Source organism: Triticum aestivum, chromosome 5B (genome assembly GCF_018294505.1).
Source record: "Triticum aestivum cultivar Chinese Spring chromosome 5B, IWGSC CS RefSeq v2.1, whole genome shotgun sequence".
Taxonomy (NCBI): Eukaryota; Viridiplantae; Streptophyta; class Magnoliopsida; order Poales; family Poaceae; genus Triticum; species Triticum aestivum.
The window spans coordinates 426,211,345-426,230,542 of NC_057807.1; the positions used below are offsets into that span (position 1 = coordinate 426,211,345).

General features: G+C 51.7%; 1 protein-coding gene and 1 pseudogene across 1 annotated transcript; both read right to left on the minus strand.

The window, feature by feature from the left end:
• Positions 1-13,630: 13,630 nt before the first annotated feature.
• On the minus strand, positions 13,631-15,947 carry LOC123116301 (AT-hook motif nuclear-localized protein 17). Its single transcript, XM_044537279.1, has one exon. It carries the CDS (start codon positions 15,613-15,615, stop codon positions 14,605-14,607), a length of 1,011 nt encoding a protein of 336 aa, XP_044393214.1. The 5' UTR covers positions 15,616-15,947; the 3' UTR covers positions 13,631-14,604.
• Positions 15,948-17,520: 1,573 nt separating this feature from the next.
• On the minus strand, positions 17,521-18,708 carry LOC123116302 (NAC domain-containing protein 20-like; annotated as a pseudogene).
• Between the last annotated feature and the right edge of the window lie 490 nt (positions 18,709-19,198).

The following is a 19,198-nucleotide window of genomic DNA, read 5'->3' on the forward strand; positions in this document are numbered from 1 at the left end:
TCGCCAAGTGGATGCCAAGTAGACTAGCTGGTCAGCGCGCCATATTTTGCACTTAGGCCCCTGCCTTCTTCCCTTATCAACCTGCAGTGCACCACCAAGTGGCACCTGTGTTCTTTGGAATTCTATTGAAAGGTGTATGCTGAAGCTTTCTGAAAGGTATATGCCCAGTTACCCAAGTCATTGTCATTGTTCGACAACATCAGTCTGGGGTCGGTCTCCCTTTCAGTTAAAAATTACTAACAAGCAATTAACTACACCGTACAGGTCACTGCTGAGGCCAAACTCAGCTAAGTTAAGCCTCGGTTAGGCATATCGATCTGCCCCAGTTACATGGTGCGAGTAATTCAAATGCTCCAACCATTGCCGGTTACATGCTCCACCCGGCGGCAATACGAACGTACCATGACAGCAAACCGTCTGGCAATGCGTGAACGAGTGATCAGACTTCACAGAAATAAACGTGAGAAAGAAGATAAAATAGAATGTGGACTGGCCTCAGCTCTTGTGGTAGGAACAAGAGTGTGCTCACCTCAAAGTATTGATGAGTACGTATCGTCGATACCTGTGTTGGTATATTCTGTTGAAAGGTGTATGCTGAAGCTTTCTGAAAGGTATATGCCCAGTTGAGTTTTCTGAAAGGTGCATGCTGAAGTTTTCGTTCGGCCTTCCATTGTCACCGATTAGGCCCTAACTAATTCCCTTGTTGCAATTCTTGCAGAATTGCTGAACAACAGATAACCTGTCCACCTGTCTCTAGGAATGGAACCTGTACTTAACCAAGACTATTTATAAGATGGACAAAACATAACAGACCTAAATGGTCTTATATTAGTTTCCAGAGCTAGTGTTCTCTCGATGCGTCCGAAAGAATCAGATGAACCTGTACTCTTGTAGTTCGCCAAAATTAAGATGGAGAAGGGACGGCATCTTCTCTGTAGCAGCTGCTCGTGCTCTGCCAAGATAATAAGGTAGCACTAGTTGTGCTGTGATGAGCTAGTTAAACTAGTGCATGTTGACAAAGGGGTTCACCAAACAAATTGAACTGAATGTTACTAGTAGACGGTCCAATTCTTCTATGTTGGGGTGGCTAGGTTTCATACTACTATATGCATTTTTCTTCGTTATAATCTACTACTACACGCCAGGCACAGGCAGAGTTTCCACGGGTCCTCGCTCGCAGTGTTTGTTAACTGAGCTGACACCTCACCTAATAACTGAACCAAAGCCCTTACTATACACGGCGTGCGTTCCTGTTTTGAGTTTTAAAACTCTTGACGGAAAACAGCGACGGAGAATTGTTCAGAAACGCGTGGGCGTGGGTTTCCCCTGCCCTGGCAAATTACACTAGCACACTCGGTATTTTTCTCTTTTCATCTCTAAAAAAAGGAAGAACCTCGGCCTCTGCATCGAGGGCCAACCAATCATCGTTAATATGCATCGACAACTACAACATCAAACATTTGTCAAATCAAAAAGCCTAGATCACTACAAAACAGAGCATCTGCAATTTTCACAAGGCTAACTCGGCATCGTAGGCGTAGCTGCCGCTGGCCACGGAGCTGATCTGCACCTCGCCGTCGTTGTCATCGTGGATGACGTCGACGAACACGACGTCCTCCTCCTCCCCTTCCTGCTCGGCCGAGACCGCCGTCGGGAGGAGCACGACGTTCAGGTCCGCGGCCGGCGCGCCGTTGCAGCTGGCCTTGAGCTGGTCCTCGAACATCTTCTGCAGCCTCTTGCCCTGCTCCTCGATCCTCACCTGCAGCCTCCGCTGTATCTGCCGCCAGCAACACCAACCAAGTTAGACAAATCACATGTACTTTTCACTGACAGGCATGCATCAGGGCCTAGTTTTCTCTTTGGTACGTAGTATATGTTTATATATATGGCGACTTGGCAAGCACACCTCAACTGGGCATATACCTTTCAGAAATCTTCAGCATACACTTTTCAACAGAATTCCAAAGAACACAGGTGCCACTTGGTGGTGCACTGCAGGTTGATAAGGGAAGAAGGCAGGGGCCTAAGTGCAAAATGCGGCGCACTGACCAGCTAGTCCACTTGGCATCCACTTGGCGAGCTGTGATTGGCCTAGGACCAAACTTGCACCTCCATGACAAGTTCAGGGATGAAATAATCTGCTTTTGCAAGTACAAGGACCAAACCATCACATGTTGTGCAAGTTCAGGGACCTGAAGTGCTATTACCTCCAAAATGAAAGCCCGGAGACCACGGCGGGTCAGCCGGTGAGGGCATGCAGTACAGAAAAGGCAAGCCTAGCTACAGCTCCCTGAGCCGCTAGCTACAGTCCATAGTGCTTTGGCTTTGCACGGAGATGCAAGATACGATCACAGGCAGGCCATGAACAGTGGCTAAAGTACAAGCAACAAGCAAAGCCCCACGAAAGGAAAGGAGAAGCCTTGCAGCTGCAGCAGGAGGCATCGTGAGCCTGCGACTGCGAGAGAGAAAGAAATTAAAGCACCGCATGCACCTTCTGCGGCGCCCTCGGCCTTGCTGCTTCTTCCCGGAGCTCAGCTCGGCCTCACAAACATACACAACGAAATTGCTGTGCACACGATGTTTCATGCACTCCCTAGCTGGTAGCGGAGCCGTGCTACGTCGATCAACGTTGTCTTATCTTGCTGCTTTGGCGATTCTTTTCTTTTCAGGCCAAGAGGCAGGCCAGGCTAGCCCCTGGACAAAGCCGAGCCTGGCTTTTTCTACACGCCGATCAACTAGCCTTGCGCCTGTGTCAGACTCAGATGGCTGTTCTACGGCTAGTTTCAGAGGTTAGGAGAGTGTTTTTACTTTTGAGACCCGGTGTAGGCAAAAAGCACAAATTTGATCTGCGCCTGACAGCAAGGCATTGCATTCTACGGTGCAACTCCAGCTGATCCCTAATGTGAAGCGCCTGATAGCAAGATACTGCACTTTACTGTGCAGCGCCTAGCTGTAAGAAGTTGGAAGTTGCACAGTAAAGTGCAGCATCTAGCTACCGGGCTACTGTGCAACGCCTTGCTGTCAGACGCTGCACAAAAGGGTCAGCGGCGTGAAATATTTTCAAAAACAGTTATAAGGGGAAAATATCAGGTGATACCATGTCTTAAGTGCTCCCATGATACGAGCTTCTGGTCCGTTGGATCTTAGATCCAACAGTTCCTAGGACTAGGAGGTTCTGAAAGGCTGCCGTACTTGTTCGTAATTTTTGGACTTCAAAAGGACTTTTTTGCAAAATGTTGAAAGCCTTCCTGGAGCCCTTGGATCTTAGATCCAATGGCTCCTAGGAGCTCATATCATGGGAGCATCTAAGGCTCGGTATCACCTGATACCTCCCCTAATTTGTGAAATATTTTCGCTTTGAGGTTAAATTTGTCAATTTTGCCCCCGGTGTATGATCCACCGAGTGAAGTTAGAGCATCTCCAGCCGTTGGCCCTCCAGGGGGCTCAAAAAATCGCCGCCTGGGGGCGACCCGGCGAAAAAAATCGGCTCGGGGCCGATCGGGTTCCCAGCCGCCGGCCCCGGGGTTGCCCCAGAAGTTTTTTTTTATTTCTTTAACATACGTTAGGCTATAATTCGGCAAACGGGCATAAACTTCGATGAAATATAGCAAACTTAAAAATAAACTTCGGCGATTTTAACTGTTTTTACATAGCAAACTTAAAAAATAAAGGCCTAAAACTACAGGAAGAACGCGTTGAGCGCGGCGAAGTCCTCGTCTCTGTCGTCACCATCGCCTTTGTCCTCCTCGTCGTCCTTCTCCTCCTTGACGCGGCCGCCCATGCCGCCCCTGCTAGACCCCTGACCGCCGTCGCCCTGGCGGACCGATGGCGGCGCATCGTTGTCGTCGTCGTCGAGGACGACGACTCCTCCCTTGTCGCGGCCACGACATCGAGCAGAGTACTGCTCTAGGGCGCGACACTCGCGCTCTAGCTCCGTCGGCGCCCAATCCTCGCGTGCCCACTTCAAGGCCGCCTCCTTGGAGAGGCTCGGCTCCGTCTTCACCGCGGCGAGCCCGGGCTCCACCTTCGGCCTGACGAAGTGGGGAGGACCCGAGGAGGAGGCACGCCTGCCATCGTTGATGATGATGCCGGCGCTGCGTGTTCGTCGGCCGAGCGGCGTCTCGGCGGGCTCGGCATTGACGTTGAGCAGCGCCGGCGACCCCGACAAGGAGGAACGGGAGGAGGAGGAAGAAGAGGACGTCGTCCTCCCCGGCATCCACTGGCCGTCGATCCGGGCCTAGTTGGGAGGGTAGGTCAAGGGCGGGCCGTTGAAGCCCTCGAGGTGCCAGAGGACGGCGTGAAGCGAGCGGCCGGGGGCGCCCCACCACAGGCGGCGCCCCTTGCTGTTCTTGTTGTCCTCACCACCGGCGCCCCGTTGGTGGAGGCAATCCGCTGCGCCCGCCGGTGCTGGAAGTACGCGCCCACGTCTCGTGTTGCCGGGGGCGTACTGCGGGAGGGCTCGCTGCTCGTCCGTCAGTGACGCCCGCACGCGGCCGACCACGTCGGCAAAGTACTCGGGGCGCGTGTCGACGTCAGTCACCGGGGGAATGGGGACACCGCCGGCGCTGAGCCTCTAACCCCCCGGCCCGACGCGCATGTCGGGAGGCGTCGGGTTGTTCGCCTCGAAGAGCAGGTACGCCTCCCACTTGTGAAGGGAGCGGCGGACGAAACCGTTGGCCGCCGCCCCATCGCCGGGGAATCGCTCGGCCATCGTCTCGTCTCGGAGGAGGGCAAGGGGAGAGAGGTAGAGCTCGGCGGCTGCGCGCGGGGAGAGAGGCAAAGCTCGGCGCGGGGTTGTGGGCGGGTGTGGCCAGAGGCGAGGGAGAGGCGCTGCTTTTATAGCCGGGCGCCGTGTGTACGCGTGGCGGGAGGGGGGGCGTCGCCGCGCCACCCATGAGCGCCGCCCCGTGAGGAACCGATGGAAGGCTGACCGGCGACAGCCTTGCCGTTGATCCCCGCTGGAAACCGAGCCGTTGTGAGGACGACGAGGCGAGTGTCGCTGACTCGGCGGGCCCGCAGTTCATTCGCGTCAAAATCGCTCGCCTCGGCGCCCCATCGCGCTGGGTTCGGCCTGGGTACGCCGGCATCAATTTCGGTCCAAGACGGCGAAAAACATGCTCCTGAAACATGGCTGGACCGATTTTTGGGCACCGACATAAAAAAATCATCTGCGGAGGGCATGTTGGGGCGCTGGAGATGCTCTTAAGTTTCGGTAAATGGCTTTGCATACAAGGCTTGCGTGCATGCATAGCTAGCACAGTGCTTCTCCTAGGACTACGTATCGACCTAGCAAGGTAGTAGCAGCTGCGCCATGCAGCGGGAGCCGCTCAGCCAAATAAACAGCAAAAGCGTGGGAGGGTGGCGCAGAGTAAAGTACAGCAGGAAGATACCCACGCGGCGTCCGGCGGGCCTGGCCTGCCATCCCCTCTCCCACCCCCCTCTCTCTCTCTCTCTCGCCTCTTCTTCCCTCCTCGAACCCCATCTTTCCCCGGTCCATGTCGTGCGCCGTCCCCGTCCGGCCTCGCTGCGGCCTGCGTTGCTGCCAGCCCTTGCTGGGGTGGTGTCTTTTGGGGCTTTGGTGCCAGGACGATCAGGCAGGAAAGCAGCGCCCACTTTTGGACCGGGAGGAGACGGGGCCGGGAGCTCGCTGAGGTGAACTCACTTCGATCACCGCGTCGCTGCTTCTCCGATCTCGAGAGTGGTGTGTGCGGTCGCGTCAACAGGGATGGAAAGCGGAGCCTTGATTGACAAGACGGTCACGGTCCTGCTAGAGCGCCGCTTGTACCCCGCACACAGACTCGTATTGTACGTCGTTTTGCGATTTCTTCTTTTTTTCAGAAAAACAGCCAAATCTATTACAAAATGTCACGGGCACTAGGGCATCTCCAACAGCAACCCGTAAAAAAACCTTTCGCATTCGCCCGTGGACACGAATGCGGAAGGCACTCATCCAACGCTGGCCGCATGCATCTTCACAACAACTCAAACCAATCGTACGAAATGCGTGCAAACAAGTGCGGATTTCATGCAAACATAATGGATTTCATATTAAAAAACTGGATTTTTATATAAACATGACGGATTTCAGTACATTTACATCAACAATGCTAGTCCGGCTCTGAAGGTATAATTAATACCTAATCTAAATCGCCGCCCACGGATCCCTTTGTCTTCCGCCGGGAGCCCGGAGGTATATGCTTCAGCACAAAGGACGGCTCGCTTTTCCCGCCCCTCATCGGAGTGGAACCCTGGCTGATGCTTTAGCGGGAGGGAAAGGCGACGCCTCTGCTTCCGTGAAGCCCATGTGGGATCGACGGAGGTCCTTGAAAGAGAAGAACCGGGCAAGACACTAGCTGTGTACGCCGGCGACACCTAGGCGGTGGCCTTCATGGGACCCAAGCAGTGGCGGACTCCCGTGTTCTACTTCTCCTTGGTGATGGCGGCAGATGCAGAGGCGCCGACCACCGACTCGTCGTTCTCCGCACACCCGACTTCTGCCTCTGCCTGCACGGCGCGGTCGCAGGCATGAGAGGCGCTGTCGCAAGCACGGGAGGCGCTGTCGCATGCACGAGAGGCGCGGTCGCAGGCACAGGAGGCACCGTCGCAGGCACGGGAGGCGCCGTCGCATGCACGAGAGGCACGGTTGCAGGCACGGGAGGCACGGTCGTCGACGGTAGCGATGATGCCCGTGCCACCGTGCTCCCCGCCGTGCCGGCGTCGAGCAATTGGCCACTCCTCATCGAGTGGGCCTGGAGCGGCGAGTTGCTGAACCACGTGGCGGCTTGGGGCAGCAACTTTCTCCGTTGGGTGAGGCGCGGGAGGTGGAGCAGTGAGCTGCCTTGCTCGTATACGACAGGCTCGGCGGGCCACCCAGTTGGCTTGTATGCCGCAGAACTGCTCTTCGAAAGCCATCAAAAGAGTGGTGGAGGTGGAGATTGGGGTAGCGGCGAAGGGGTGTGGTTCTTGCCCGGCGTCTGCCCTCGTTTAAATAGAGGGCAGACGGTAGGAGCTCAGCCGGCGTTGCGTTTAATGTCGCCTGCTCATGAATGGATGTGTGGTCGGAGTAGGTTTCTCGGCTTTCACGCGGGCATCGTGGCATATGAATGCGGCAAGGAGGCGCGTTCAACCGAGCGTGAAGCGGGCGGCGTCCTCGGCCGACGCGCCGCTTCAATGGCGGAGGCAGTGAGAGGTTGCGTCCATCCTGAGCGGCCTTCAATGCGGAGCGGCGCGCTCTATGGCGGCATGAGTGCGGGCAGCTGGCGCCGGGCGAGAGCGCGCACGGGAGGTTTTTTTTGTGGGCCAGGGCGGTCAGAAGCGGGCTTGGGAGCGGTCCGGACTCCCGCAAACCTTCCCCATTTTTGTCTCTGGTTTGCAGGAGAAATCACGTTCGTACCGCTTCGTGGACCGATACAGGTCGGCGCTGGATGGCTTCCGCGGTCCGGACAACCAGGCCCGAACGGTTGCGGGAGGTTTACGAGTCCGCCTTGGAGATGCCCTTGAAAAACTCTCCATACGACTCTGTCCATCACTCACGGAGGCCGACGGTTCAACTTTTTTTTCGAAAAAATTTAAGCCCCCCATACGTAAGAAAATATACAACGAGGTCGTGAGATCACCAATGACAATTGCCGCCGTCAGAACAAGCAAGACCTTGGCTTGCCGATGATGGCCAGGAAGTATTCGTGCATGCGCCCCTAACGACCAACATCCTAAAGCCGGAGTTGTCACCGTTGAACCCTTAAATCGATCTGAAGTGTCTGACACCATACCTCATCATCATGCATGAAAAATGATAAATCCTAACCTTCCCGCCTCAAGGAGATGGCAGGAATATCCGCCAGAGCTCCGCCAACTCCGCTCGACAAACAAATTACAGGAGGATCGAATCCTGAAAGACCAACTCAAAGATGAGGTGTCGCCATTCACCGGAGCGCCGCCCCTGCTAAGACTAAAAAAAATCCTAACATAAACTACTAGACAAAGACGAGGTACCGGGATTCTCCCCTCCTCAACCAGCTGACGAAGTGGCAGGCAGACGGGAGGAGAATCCATGGGCTGGCCTAATGACGTGTCGTGAAGCGGTAGGCGAAGGGGAGAAGAATCCATGGGCTGGGCCGTGGAACTTGGAGGGGAGGAGGAGAACTTTGCTTATAGGGAAAGGAAATTTTTGCTATTTTTAAGTCTAAGCCTACATAAGAAAAACATATTATTGCTTTGCAAAGGGTTCTCAGATCTATCGATCAATCTGTGGTATAAACACCCCTAAAAGTAAGTAAGGAGTAAAGAAATTATATCGAGATATCTGGACTAATCTTGTTCTTTCTCTCAAGCAAGCCGATGGCGCACAACCTTATGAAAATGGATACTAATCCTATAAATCAAACAACCAACGCAGGAAAAAAAATCCTAAGAATTAGAATACCTCTGGGACCCTTTGAATCAAAGAGGCCCCGACTAAACCACGTGACACATGTAGTAAACAATCCAAACAATTCAAAAAGAGGCCCTGACTAAGGCTATGTTCGGAGCAAATGCTTTTCACATGAATTATATAGGAATGCACTCTTATATAGGATTTGTTTCTAAGGTGCATTTTGGCTTTTGGCTTGGAGAATTCCAATAGGAATACTTCATTTCCTTCACTTTAAGGAGGATTCTAAACTTTTGCTCAAACACCATGTTTTCACCTCCTCCGAAAAGTTCAATGCAACATGTCTCTTTATTTCTCCTCCTCTCTCTTCAAAAAATGGTTTCCTGTAAAATGTTCACCTATGTCTCTTTGATTCTCCTCCTCTTTCTTCAAAAGACGGTTCTTGGACTGTTGTGAAGATAGCATAAGTCTCGTGTTTCAAATCCCTATAGGATTTCATAAGACATGACATCTAAGTCCTACATTTTCATGTTCCTATGTTATCCCGCGTTCCAAACAGAACCCGGAATAATAATTTCTAAGCCATCCGGGTTGATGGACGTTTTGTACAAGTCAAGTAGGACTTTTTGTTTTCCTTGTGTGCATATATAGTTGGTAAACACAAAGAAGCTTAGTTGCATGCACTAGATAAGGTGTCATCTTGATACGAAGAGGTTTATCTCTCATTATTTACCCACACTACTTTTATTCACACTTGCAATTAAAACAATTATTTCATTCACAACTCAAAAGAGAGAAAAATCACAGTCCAATTATTTTCATGTTTTGATCTTACCGTGAGGCTTGTACGCTAAAAAGCTCATCTTTGCACTCTAGTCTCATTGTGGGGGTGAGGTGTAGCGAAGAGGCAAAATTTCGTGTTTTGACCCTTTTTGGAAAGTACTTCAGGATCTGACCCCTGTTTGAATTTTTTTTCGAGATTTGACCCTTTTGCCTACCGCCAGGGCCTCTGGCGGTAGGGTTAGATAGCCTACCGCCACGGCCCATGGTGGTAGGAAACTTATCCACGTCAGCGCGCGGAGACGTCGCCGTCCCCCTCCGTCGCACCCTACCGCCAGGGGCCTTGGCGGTAGACTGTCTAACCATACCGCCAGGGGCCCTGGCGGTAGGGTCCGGGCAGTTATTTGCCCCGGAGCCCCCGCGCCCCTTCCCTTCTCCCCACCCCTCCCCCTCCCCCCCGTCGGCAGTTCTTGTTTTTCTCCCCCAAGTCGCCCCTCTCTCCCTCTCTCATCTCCTCCACTCCCCCCCTTGGATCTTCACCGATTCTTCACCGTTTTGGCGGATCGAGATGGCCCCGAGGAGAGAACCGTAAGCTCCTCTGATCCCTCCAATTAATTTTTGCAAACTTGCTACCGATTCGACGCATTATTTGCTTGAAATTCCTCATGTTTTTGAACTAAGGTTGATTTTTTTTCACCTAAGATTGATTGTAGTTGTAGTTCTTAGTTCTTTAGTAAGTAGTGGTATTGGATATGTACTCTAATCAATAGTTCATATGTTAGTGTGAAGATGAACCCTAGTTCATAATTTTTTTTGTTAAAAAAATTATGATGTAATGTTGATAAAGGGATGAACCCTAGTTTGATGATGCATGTGATATGATGATATGATCTAGTGTGAAGATGAACCCTAGTTTGATGATGCATGTTGATATGATGATATGAAGATGTTGTTTGGAAAATTTTGTTTAAAAATATGAAGCTATGATGTATGTTGGAGTTTTTTTTGATATGATGTATGTTGATATGATTTGATCCATCATATGTAGTAGATGTTGTTGGAGGAATATGCTTAAAATTTTATCTTCATATGATTTGAGTTCATTGTTTGTTTATGTATGCTTATGCTTATGGTGCTTTTGTTTATGAAACTCTATTAAGGCGGCCACCTCTTGCGGACAACATCGGCCCACGGTAGTGCATGCTGGACTGGGCATTCGACAAGGGTCATCGTGCCCGTTTCATAGAGAATGGAGAGGTAAGTGATATGAAAGAAATTTTGATCAAAGTTCTCGGATTGATGAAAATGATTTCCTAACTTTTTGGCGTTCACTTTTTGACAGACGCTCCAGCCACTGCGCATGAGGGGTCACGGGGTTCATGGGCATATGGACTACGACGAGCGCTACGCGCCGTTCTTCAAGAGAGCCCGTCTATTGGGTTTCGTGTTGCAGTTCAAGCGTCAGCCGCCGACGCTTGTCCACGCGGCTCTCACAACTCTGATTGACCGTTGGAGACCGGAGACCCATTCTTTCCATCTGCCATGCGGGGAGATGACGGTGACCCTAGAGGACTGGGGGATGATTACTGCAATGCCGATCGAGGGTCATGCACTCACCAGTCGAGTGGAGAGGGCCAACTGGCAGGAGAGGGTCACCACCCTCATCGGCGACTGCCCCGGTGCCAAGAATAACCGTACATCCGGTGTGCCGTTGATCTAGCTCTCGGAGCACCGGAGGACATGCCCCCAAGGCGCAGATGAGGCGGCTGTGGAGTTGTACGCGAGGGCCTATCTGTGGTATATTCTCTCGGAGGTCGTGTTTCCAGACAGCTCCGGGAACTCTGCCAACTGGGTGTATTTGTTCTTCCTAGCGGATTGGGATGCAGGGTACAGTTGGGGGACGACATCTCTCGCCTACCTATACCGTTCGGTAAGAGAGTGTCTAATTGCGTACCTACCTACGAAAGTGTGTCCATGACATTTTCTTATATCTGATCCTCATTTGATGTTTTGCAGCTTGACGACGCAACGCAGAGGACGGGAGACAAGTCCAATATGGGTGGTTTTGTCTGGGCCTTCTCCATTTGGATGTGGGAGCGGCTGCCGGTGGGGCGTCCGGAGAAGTTGCCAAGACGCCCATGGGAAGACTATGGCCAAGAAGGCGACGGGACTCGAAACCCCACCGTAGCTTACGAGTGGGACGTTGTCAAACTCTACACGGGCCTAAACAAGACTTCGTACAAGACCTACACCAATGAGTTGGACGCTTTGACGCATACGCAGGTATATGAACTCGCACAACACCTTTCTCTTTGATTCCACTATTGACCGAGAGTGCTAGCTTACCAAGGTATATGTAATAGGTAATCTGGTGCCCGTATCGACAAGAACGAGAGTGGGCCTTTGATCTGAACGTGATGTGCGATGTGGACCGTGGTATCTGCCGGTGCATCGTGCCCATGATCTTTGTGTACGCCGTCGAGTGGCATTTGCCACAACGCGTGGCCACGCAGTTTGGGATTTATCAGCATACCCCACCGGGCCAGCCCACCGATACCGGCGGCCACGTGCTGCACCTGTGAGCTCTTTGTTCTCCATGAGATTATCATGTTTCTTGTTGCTTATGATGATCTCATTGCGCTTATGATGATTCTTGTTGCTTATGCCTTGCAGCATGAGCCGGCAGAAGAATCAGTCGATCACAGACTGGGGAGAGGAGCATAAGACTCATGTGACGGAGTGGAACCGACAGAGTTGGCGTAAAGACGTGGAGAGGAGAGTGACTAACTGGGATGATTACCTGGGCCGACACATGAGGTGGTACGATGATGGCCAGAAGCACCGTCTTTGTCTCAGGCCTCGATGGACGGCGGAAGACATCACGGAGCTGGAGTGGGCTGACCCCGATGAACAGGCATACCAGACCGGCATCAGAGACATGCACAGTGGATTTAGGGAGTTTGCACCCCTCATCAACAGAGTGGTACATTTGAACCGACGGTCGTATTTAAAATATTTTATTCGTCAACGTGACTGACTTATGCCGTTGCAGTCCGGTGAGCTGAACAGATGCATCTTTAAAGCTTCAGATGCACTAGGTCATCTTCCCGGGAGCGTACAATCTGAGACCAGAGTCAGGGGGACGATGAAGGTACAATTTCAGCCTCCTCGGAACAGATGCATCTTGTTCACTTGCAGTCAGTCGATCTGATACTTATTATGACCTTGCTTCATTGTGAGTGCAGAAGTTCGTGCAGCGTTGTCGCAAGCTGGTAGGGCTGCTTGGGTGTGCTGGACACCATGGCGGTAGGGTGAACCTACCGCCAGGGCCCATGCATATTTCGTTACAGAAACTTTATACGGCAAAACGCAGGACCCCACCGCCAGGCGCCCTGGCGGTAGGGTCAGACAGCCTACCGCCATGGGTCCTAGCATATTTCGTTAAAGAATGCATGTACGGCAAAACCCTGCCACACCTTACCGCCAGAGCACCTGGCGGTAGGGTTAGACATCTTACCGCCAAGTTGTCTGGCGGTAAGGTACTTATCCACGTCAGCGCGCGGTGACGGCTGCCGTCCCCCTCCGTCACACCCTACCGCCATGGTGCCTGGCGGTAGGCTGTCTAACTCTACCGCCAGGAGCTCTGGCGGTAGCAAAAGGGTCAAATCCTGAAAATATTTTAAAGTGGGATCAGATTCTGAATTTGTTTAGGAAAAGGGTCAAAACACGAAATTTAGCCTAGCGAAGATGACAACGTCACCACCGCTCCTCGCCTCCTCACATGTGGCACTGACAACAGCCGCATAGGGCCCTCGTTGAGAGAGGCGAGATCAAGACCCGAAGAGGAGGAGGCGCCACAAGGGACATAATCGGTTTCTTCCCTGGAACCGTCTCAGAGAGTGAGTTCATGCAGTTGTGTTTATAAAATAAAACCTAGTCCATGAACTAAGACCGAGCATGACTTCTAGCATCGGCTCTTTTTTTAAATGACTCCATAATACATCCGTTGTCCAGATTTGTAACTCCCATTTAGGTCTGAGCCTAATTTTTACCCAAAATTTGATTAATTAAATATGAGTTACATGTTACAAAAAATAGATCACAGCAAAATTCTTTCGAATAAGAATCCGACAACATACTTTTTGTGACATATAACTCATATTTTGTAAGTCAACTTTTGTTTCAAAATTCAAGGTAGTGGACTAATAAACCTTGTCATAGTGGGACTCAAGTTTGAATGGTGAATGGTTGAGTTTTTTTTTTTTTTTTGAAATTTCAACGTACATTGATCAGTTGATTGATATCCTACTCCCTATGTCCGGGTTTATTAGCCCCTCACATTTTGAACCAAGATTTGACAATACATTTTGTGTAATAAATATTAGTTATATGTAGAAAAAAGGATACCATTGAGAACTTCATTTGAATATGAATCCAAGAAAATAACTTTTATGACGCACCACTCATATTTTGCAAACCAAATCTACGTAAATACAAGTGAGTCTAATAAAATCCAAAAACCGGGGTAGTCGTAGATCTAACGGTGTATACACAGTGAATGATGGCTCTAAAATCAATGCTGTCATTCACACCAATGTCTTGTCATTGATTTATATACACTCACTTCAACTCAAAGGTTAATCACCAACAGATACTGGCTAGTCCTGACCCACATCCATGGACCAAATTTCTACTACATACGATCACGACGGGGTAACAACTAGCATGCTTTGCGTCCATCGCAGCCTTCCTGTTCTGTTGGCTAGCGTCTTCTTTTCTGCAAGTGCATATATACTGGAGTAGAGTAGAGAAAAAGTAGGAAACACGGCTAATGGGAGAAGGCTGAAAGGCCCATACGGTAGAGAACCACAAATCAATGGCTCTACGGAAGGGAATGGGCACGCCTGCAGTGCACTGCACCTCCCCCATTATGCTTTTTTGGAAGAAAAAAAAAACATAATGGGGAGGTGCAGTGCAAGCTCCCCCATTATGTGGTACGGAGTAGTATTTAGGCTCTCAATTATCAGCATAGATGGTACCACAAAAGGGTATGGTGTCAAAATAGTACAAGTACAAGTACATGTACAACTTGCAGCTGCTTGGGGCTAGCTGGTGAGTAGAACTAATCTTGGCGCTTGTGCAAAACAAAACAAACGTAGTACAACTAAATACTGGCATATGAACTATATTTGGTTAGGATGAGATTGCCAAAGACAGATAATAATGGGCTATACTGCTATAGCTTGTGACGTGCATGCAGCTTGCAAGAAAACGCAGGTTGACATTCAATTCTCAGTTTCCCGTACGAAATGCGGATCAATGTCGAAATCAGAAGTAGAAGCCCAAGAAAACAGAGTTAAACCCTAAGGTGCAGCTAAGGTTAATGCAGATCTAGCCATGAACCTTGCGGGATGCAGGCAATCTGGTAAAAAGGGCGTACACATTCTCTCTGATCAGTACGGTGGCGGCGGCGGTGGCGGTTGGTGCGGCGCGCGAGCAGCAAGCGGCCACATCACTTCTTGCGGCTGCGGGTGGCAGGCGTAGACGGGCACGCCACAAGGTTCCACCGACTGTGCTGCCGACGGGGTCACGTGCCGCCGTTGGTGACGCTGCTCTTGCGACTCCGGCTGGTGCTGACGGGCGCGGTGTTCGTCCGCCTCCGCGCTGCCGGAGAGCGACACGGAGACGGGCATCGGCGCGTCGTCGTCGGCGGGGAGGCGGTGGAAGGTGGGGTTCGTGAAGGCGGCGGCGACGACGACGATTGTTGTCGCGGCGTAGAGCGGGCCCACAACTGCGCCGCCGACGATCTGGCCGTGCGGGCCGGCGAGCGAGATGGAGAGCCCGGCAGCGACGGCCGCGGCCTGGGGCGCCACGGCGGCCATGGCCGGGGGCAGGAAGGTGGCGGAGATGGAGAGGATCTCGAACCGGCCCTGGAAGACGACGACGGCCGGGGCAGCACCGGGCGCCGTGGGGCAGGGGTGGCGGAGCGAGACGTTGCCGACGGCGCCGGTGCCGGCGAGCACGCAGATCCCCAGGTTGCGGCGGCTCGCGAAGCGCGCCAGCGCCTCAGCGACGTCGCGGCCCCCGGGGATCTCGATCACGTGCGGCCGCATCGCCGCCGCGGGCTCCGCCTCCCGCGTGATCACCACGGGCGGCTTCGGCTTGTTCTTGGACCCCGGCGGCCTCCCCCTCCGCTTCTTGGCCACCTCGATGCTCGACCCGTCGCCAACGCCGCCGCCTGAAACGAGCTGGGAGCCGGCCGCACTGCCCCCAGGCTCCTTCATCTCGGCGGTACCCCGGCTGTCCACCTCATCAGAGAAGCACTCCAGCTGCTGCTGGTGGTGGTCACCGTGGCCGGCATGGCGGTGGTGCATCGGCGGCGGCGTCGCAAACCGTGTGGCCGGCGCGTCCTTGCGCTCCTGGTACATGCCCTCCTTGCTCATGTCCGGCTTGCCAAAGGACATGGAGGGAGGGAGCTCACTTGGTCGCGAATGATGAGCGTAGCAGTAGAAGCTAGCAAGATGCGGCCGTTGGAGGGAGCAAGGGGTCACGAGGAAGTTGGGCGCGGCAAGCCGGCAAGTGGCGACGCTAGTCGTGGGCGTTCTCTGGTCTGGAGCTGGGAACGGGATGGAGCTAGCGGTCGTCGATAAGAAAGTGATATGGGGGTGGTGGGCGCGGAGAAGAGATCAAAGGTAGCAGGCAGGCTGGCTAGCTAGCTGCAGTAGGAACAGGACAGGATGAGCCTGCCCTGAGCAGCGGAGGCGGTGCCACACTGCCACCGTTGGCGAGATGGACTGGGACTCTGTGAGTCAACCCGGCAATCCAACCCATGGGCGGCCGCGCCCATGGGCACCCGACCCGAATGGGTAGGGTATGGATCGTCATCCTCATCCATGGGTAAGCCCGATGGGTAACCCGATTAGTCGTGGGTAGGGTACGGGCATAAGGTCTTGTTCGTGGGTCACCCAATGGGTCGCCCGATTATCTGACATGTGGGCCCTTCGGTGCACAAAATACACTAACCCCTATCATCCAACAGCCATCTATGCTGAAAAAACACTAATAAGAAGCACCACACCACGACCACCAAGATCACATTCACCGATATGAAAGTCCCTCTCCCCCCGCTCAAGGCCTTTGCTCAATTACTTGTTTGGCCCAAGGCCTCATGCAGCTAAAGGTCCGCTCCCTCAAGTCCGTATATTGTGTTAAATTTTCAGCCCAACTTGCAATATGCAGCCCATGCAGCTAAAGGTTGGTGCTCACGCAAAGGAACAGACTTGTTTAGTCCCACCTCGCGCAGAGAAGAAGAAGGAACCAGCTTGCTAGCTATATAAGAAGGTGTGACCTTTGCAGCTCTTCCTCACAGGTCGTAGCTGCCAGATGGGCGCACGTACGACAAGACATGTACTATTTTTGAACTATAAAAATAAAAATAAATATTTATTTCAAACCCGATGGGCGCCCTAAAGTTGGGTCATCCATCGGGTTCGGGCGTGGGTCTGCTTGTATACCCATGGGTATGGTCGTGGGCAAAGGGTGGTAGAGGGTCGGGCGTGGGTCTGCTTGTATACCCATGGGTAGGGTCGTGGGCAAAGGGTGGTAGAGGTCGACCCGGTGAAACCCAACCCGACTGCCAGGTTAATCTGTGAGGGTGTTCCCTTTTATCCTTTTGTCTTTTTCACGCCTGTGTTCAATTTTTTCCGTTAAATAATAAATGTCATAACACGAAGCACTTCGGACATGAGATTTTTTACAATCATCAAAGTTGTCATACGAAAATAAAAAAACAAACCCAAGAAAAAACTGAAACTTGTCACAGGATTGACATGCTTTACAATTAAAGTTGGCATCCTCCTGACACTAAATTTGTCATAAAAAACGTTCAGAGTTGTCAGTGTGACGCTTATCATGATCTTTTTTTTGATGTCCCGGTCCACTGCCTAGCCCGAGAAGAGCAAGGCCAAACCATAGACTATCACAAGTTGAATTCGCAGTGAAAAAAATGGTGGCTAATTTGTTGATATACTTCCTCCTTCGTCTGAAAATGAATCAGACATGGAAATCAGGTGCGATTTTGTAGCTAGCTATTTTAGTCTTCCCTGTTTATACGAGTATATGTTCTCCATGGTGATATATAGAGTATTTGATTCAGAACCCAGGGTTATTCTCCTTGAAAAATTATATTTGTTATTTCCTCTGTATCTAAATATATGACGGTTGTGCAGTTAAAATGCCTTATATTTAGATACAGATGGAGTATAGATTAAATCTGACACAGAGGCAAGTCAAGTCGGGCAATGCATGCAAACTCTCTTGCGGTCATGCTGGAAAGTGAAATGCGGTGCAAACCAATATAGGCGTTGGTATATATCAACCGGTTTGTTAATGGATGGTTAATTCATGCATACACACATACATATATCTCTTGTCTTGGATCATGAGTACTTCCAAATGTCATCCATACCCATATTAACCGTCAATGGTTGTTGCGGCGTCATTGTCTTGGACGTTGTTGCTCAGCCGGTTACGACGTCCTCTTCGGACACCATGGACGACGGCTAGACCCCCACCATGAAGCCCTGGTCTGCACCCATTTGCATTTGCATCATCTGCTGTTGTTGGTAGGACAACATTGGGTTGCCGCCCGTCATCAGGTGGTGGTTCTCAAGGTAGTGGTTGTTCACCATGGGGAGCACCAAGCTGCCCGTCATCGACGAGCCGGCTCTGGCGGCGTGCAAATGGTACGAAGAAGCTTCAGACAAAAACAGCGGAGGCGCCAGCGACAACGATGCGCCATAGTCCATGGGAGGCGGAAATGTACTAGAGTTGAGGGAGCTTTGTTGCGGCTCTCCTCCCATCGATATGGGCATGTGCATGGCGTACGACGGGGTCACCACCTTCTTGACTCCAGTGTTCTTATGGAAGATTTTGCAAACCACACGCTCCTTCTACCAACATACATAAATTAAATCGGTGCAAATCAACGATGGCCAGTAGCTAGGTACATATAGGCGTGTTTATGATTCATATGCACTACTACTCTAGGTTTAAATACCTTGAAGGATGCATTAATGGCGGCAGCTTTGGGATGGCGGTTGATGGGCCGGATGCAGGCTGCTTGCTGATCTCAAGCCTGTACTCGTGCATGACCCAGTTGGTCTTCTCCCCCCTAGGCGCCCTGCCCTTGTAGAACACGAGTGTCTTCTTCATGCCGATGAGAGTGGGCGTTGGGTGGAAGATCTCCTTGTCCTTGCCCGTGGCCTTCCAGTAGCCGGCTTTCGTGGCCCGGTTGGTCCGTATCCCCATGAGATACTTGCGGTCCTTCTGACAGTAGAAGTACCACTCCTTCTCCCCCATCTTTGCCTTCTTGGGAAGCTCATATGGCTCGTTCTTATTCAGATCTACCTCCCCGATCGCTATCGCGATGAAGGTTGGGTTGAGCACCTTGGGGACCGGGTACGAGGTGATGATATCCTCCTCGGTAGGGTGGAACCTGAACCCCGAAGGGAGCTCTAGTGTTGGTGCTGTTGTTGAACTTGAAGGTGGTCTTTCATGGAGAAGGCTCTCTGGGCAATGGTTTATGGGGTGGCACAAATATGGGAGGCGATCATAGAGATGTAAGCAACTATGGAAGGAATACAATGAGCTTGGGATACAGGAGGAGGCGCTTAAATATGAGAGAATGCGTGTATCGGCAAGACACTTGCCATAGAAGCCTTAACACTTTATGACCTTGGTTTAATTTGGTTCCTACTGTCAGTGGATGGATAGAGATAGCTTCCTGTCTTCTTTACAACTTGGCTCCCCTTATCCTACTATGGGGGCCACGCCCTGGTTGTGACAGGTGATCAGTTTCTCGAACCTCTCCAAGCCATTTCCATGCCAGGTTGCACACTCAGTTTTGTTCTTATTCTTTTTAACGTGTGCATATGTTGTACTCATGCTACCTACCCGATAGTCCCATATGCATGCTTATGTTGTTATTGCCTTGCCTTGTGATGCATAAGCAAACACACACCCACATTTGTCTCACCAACTATGTGC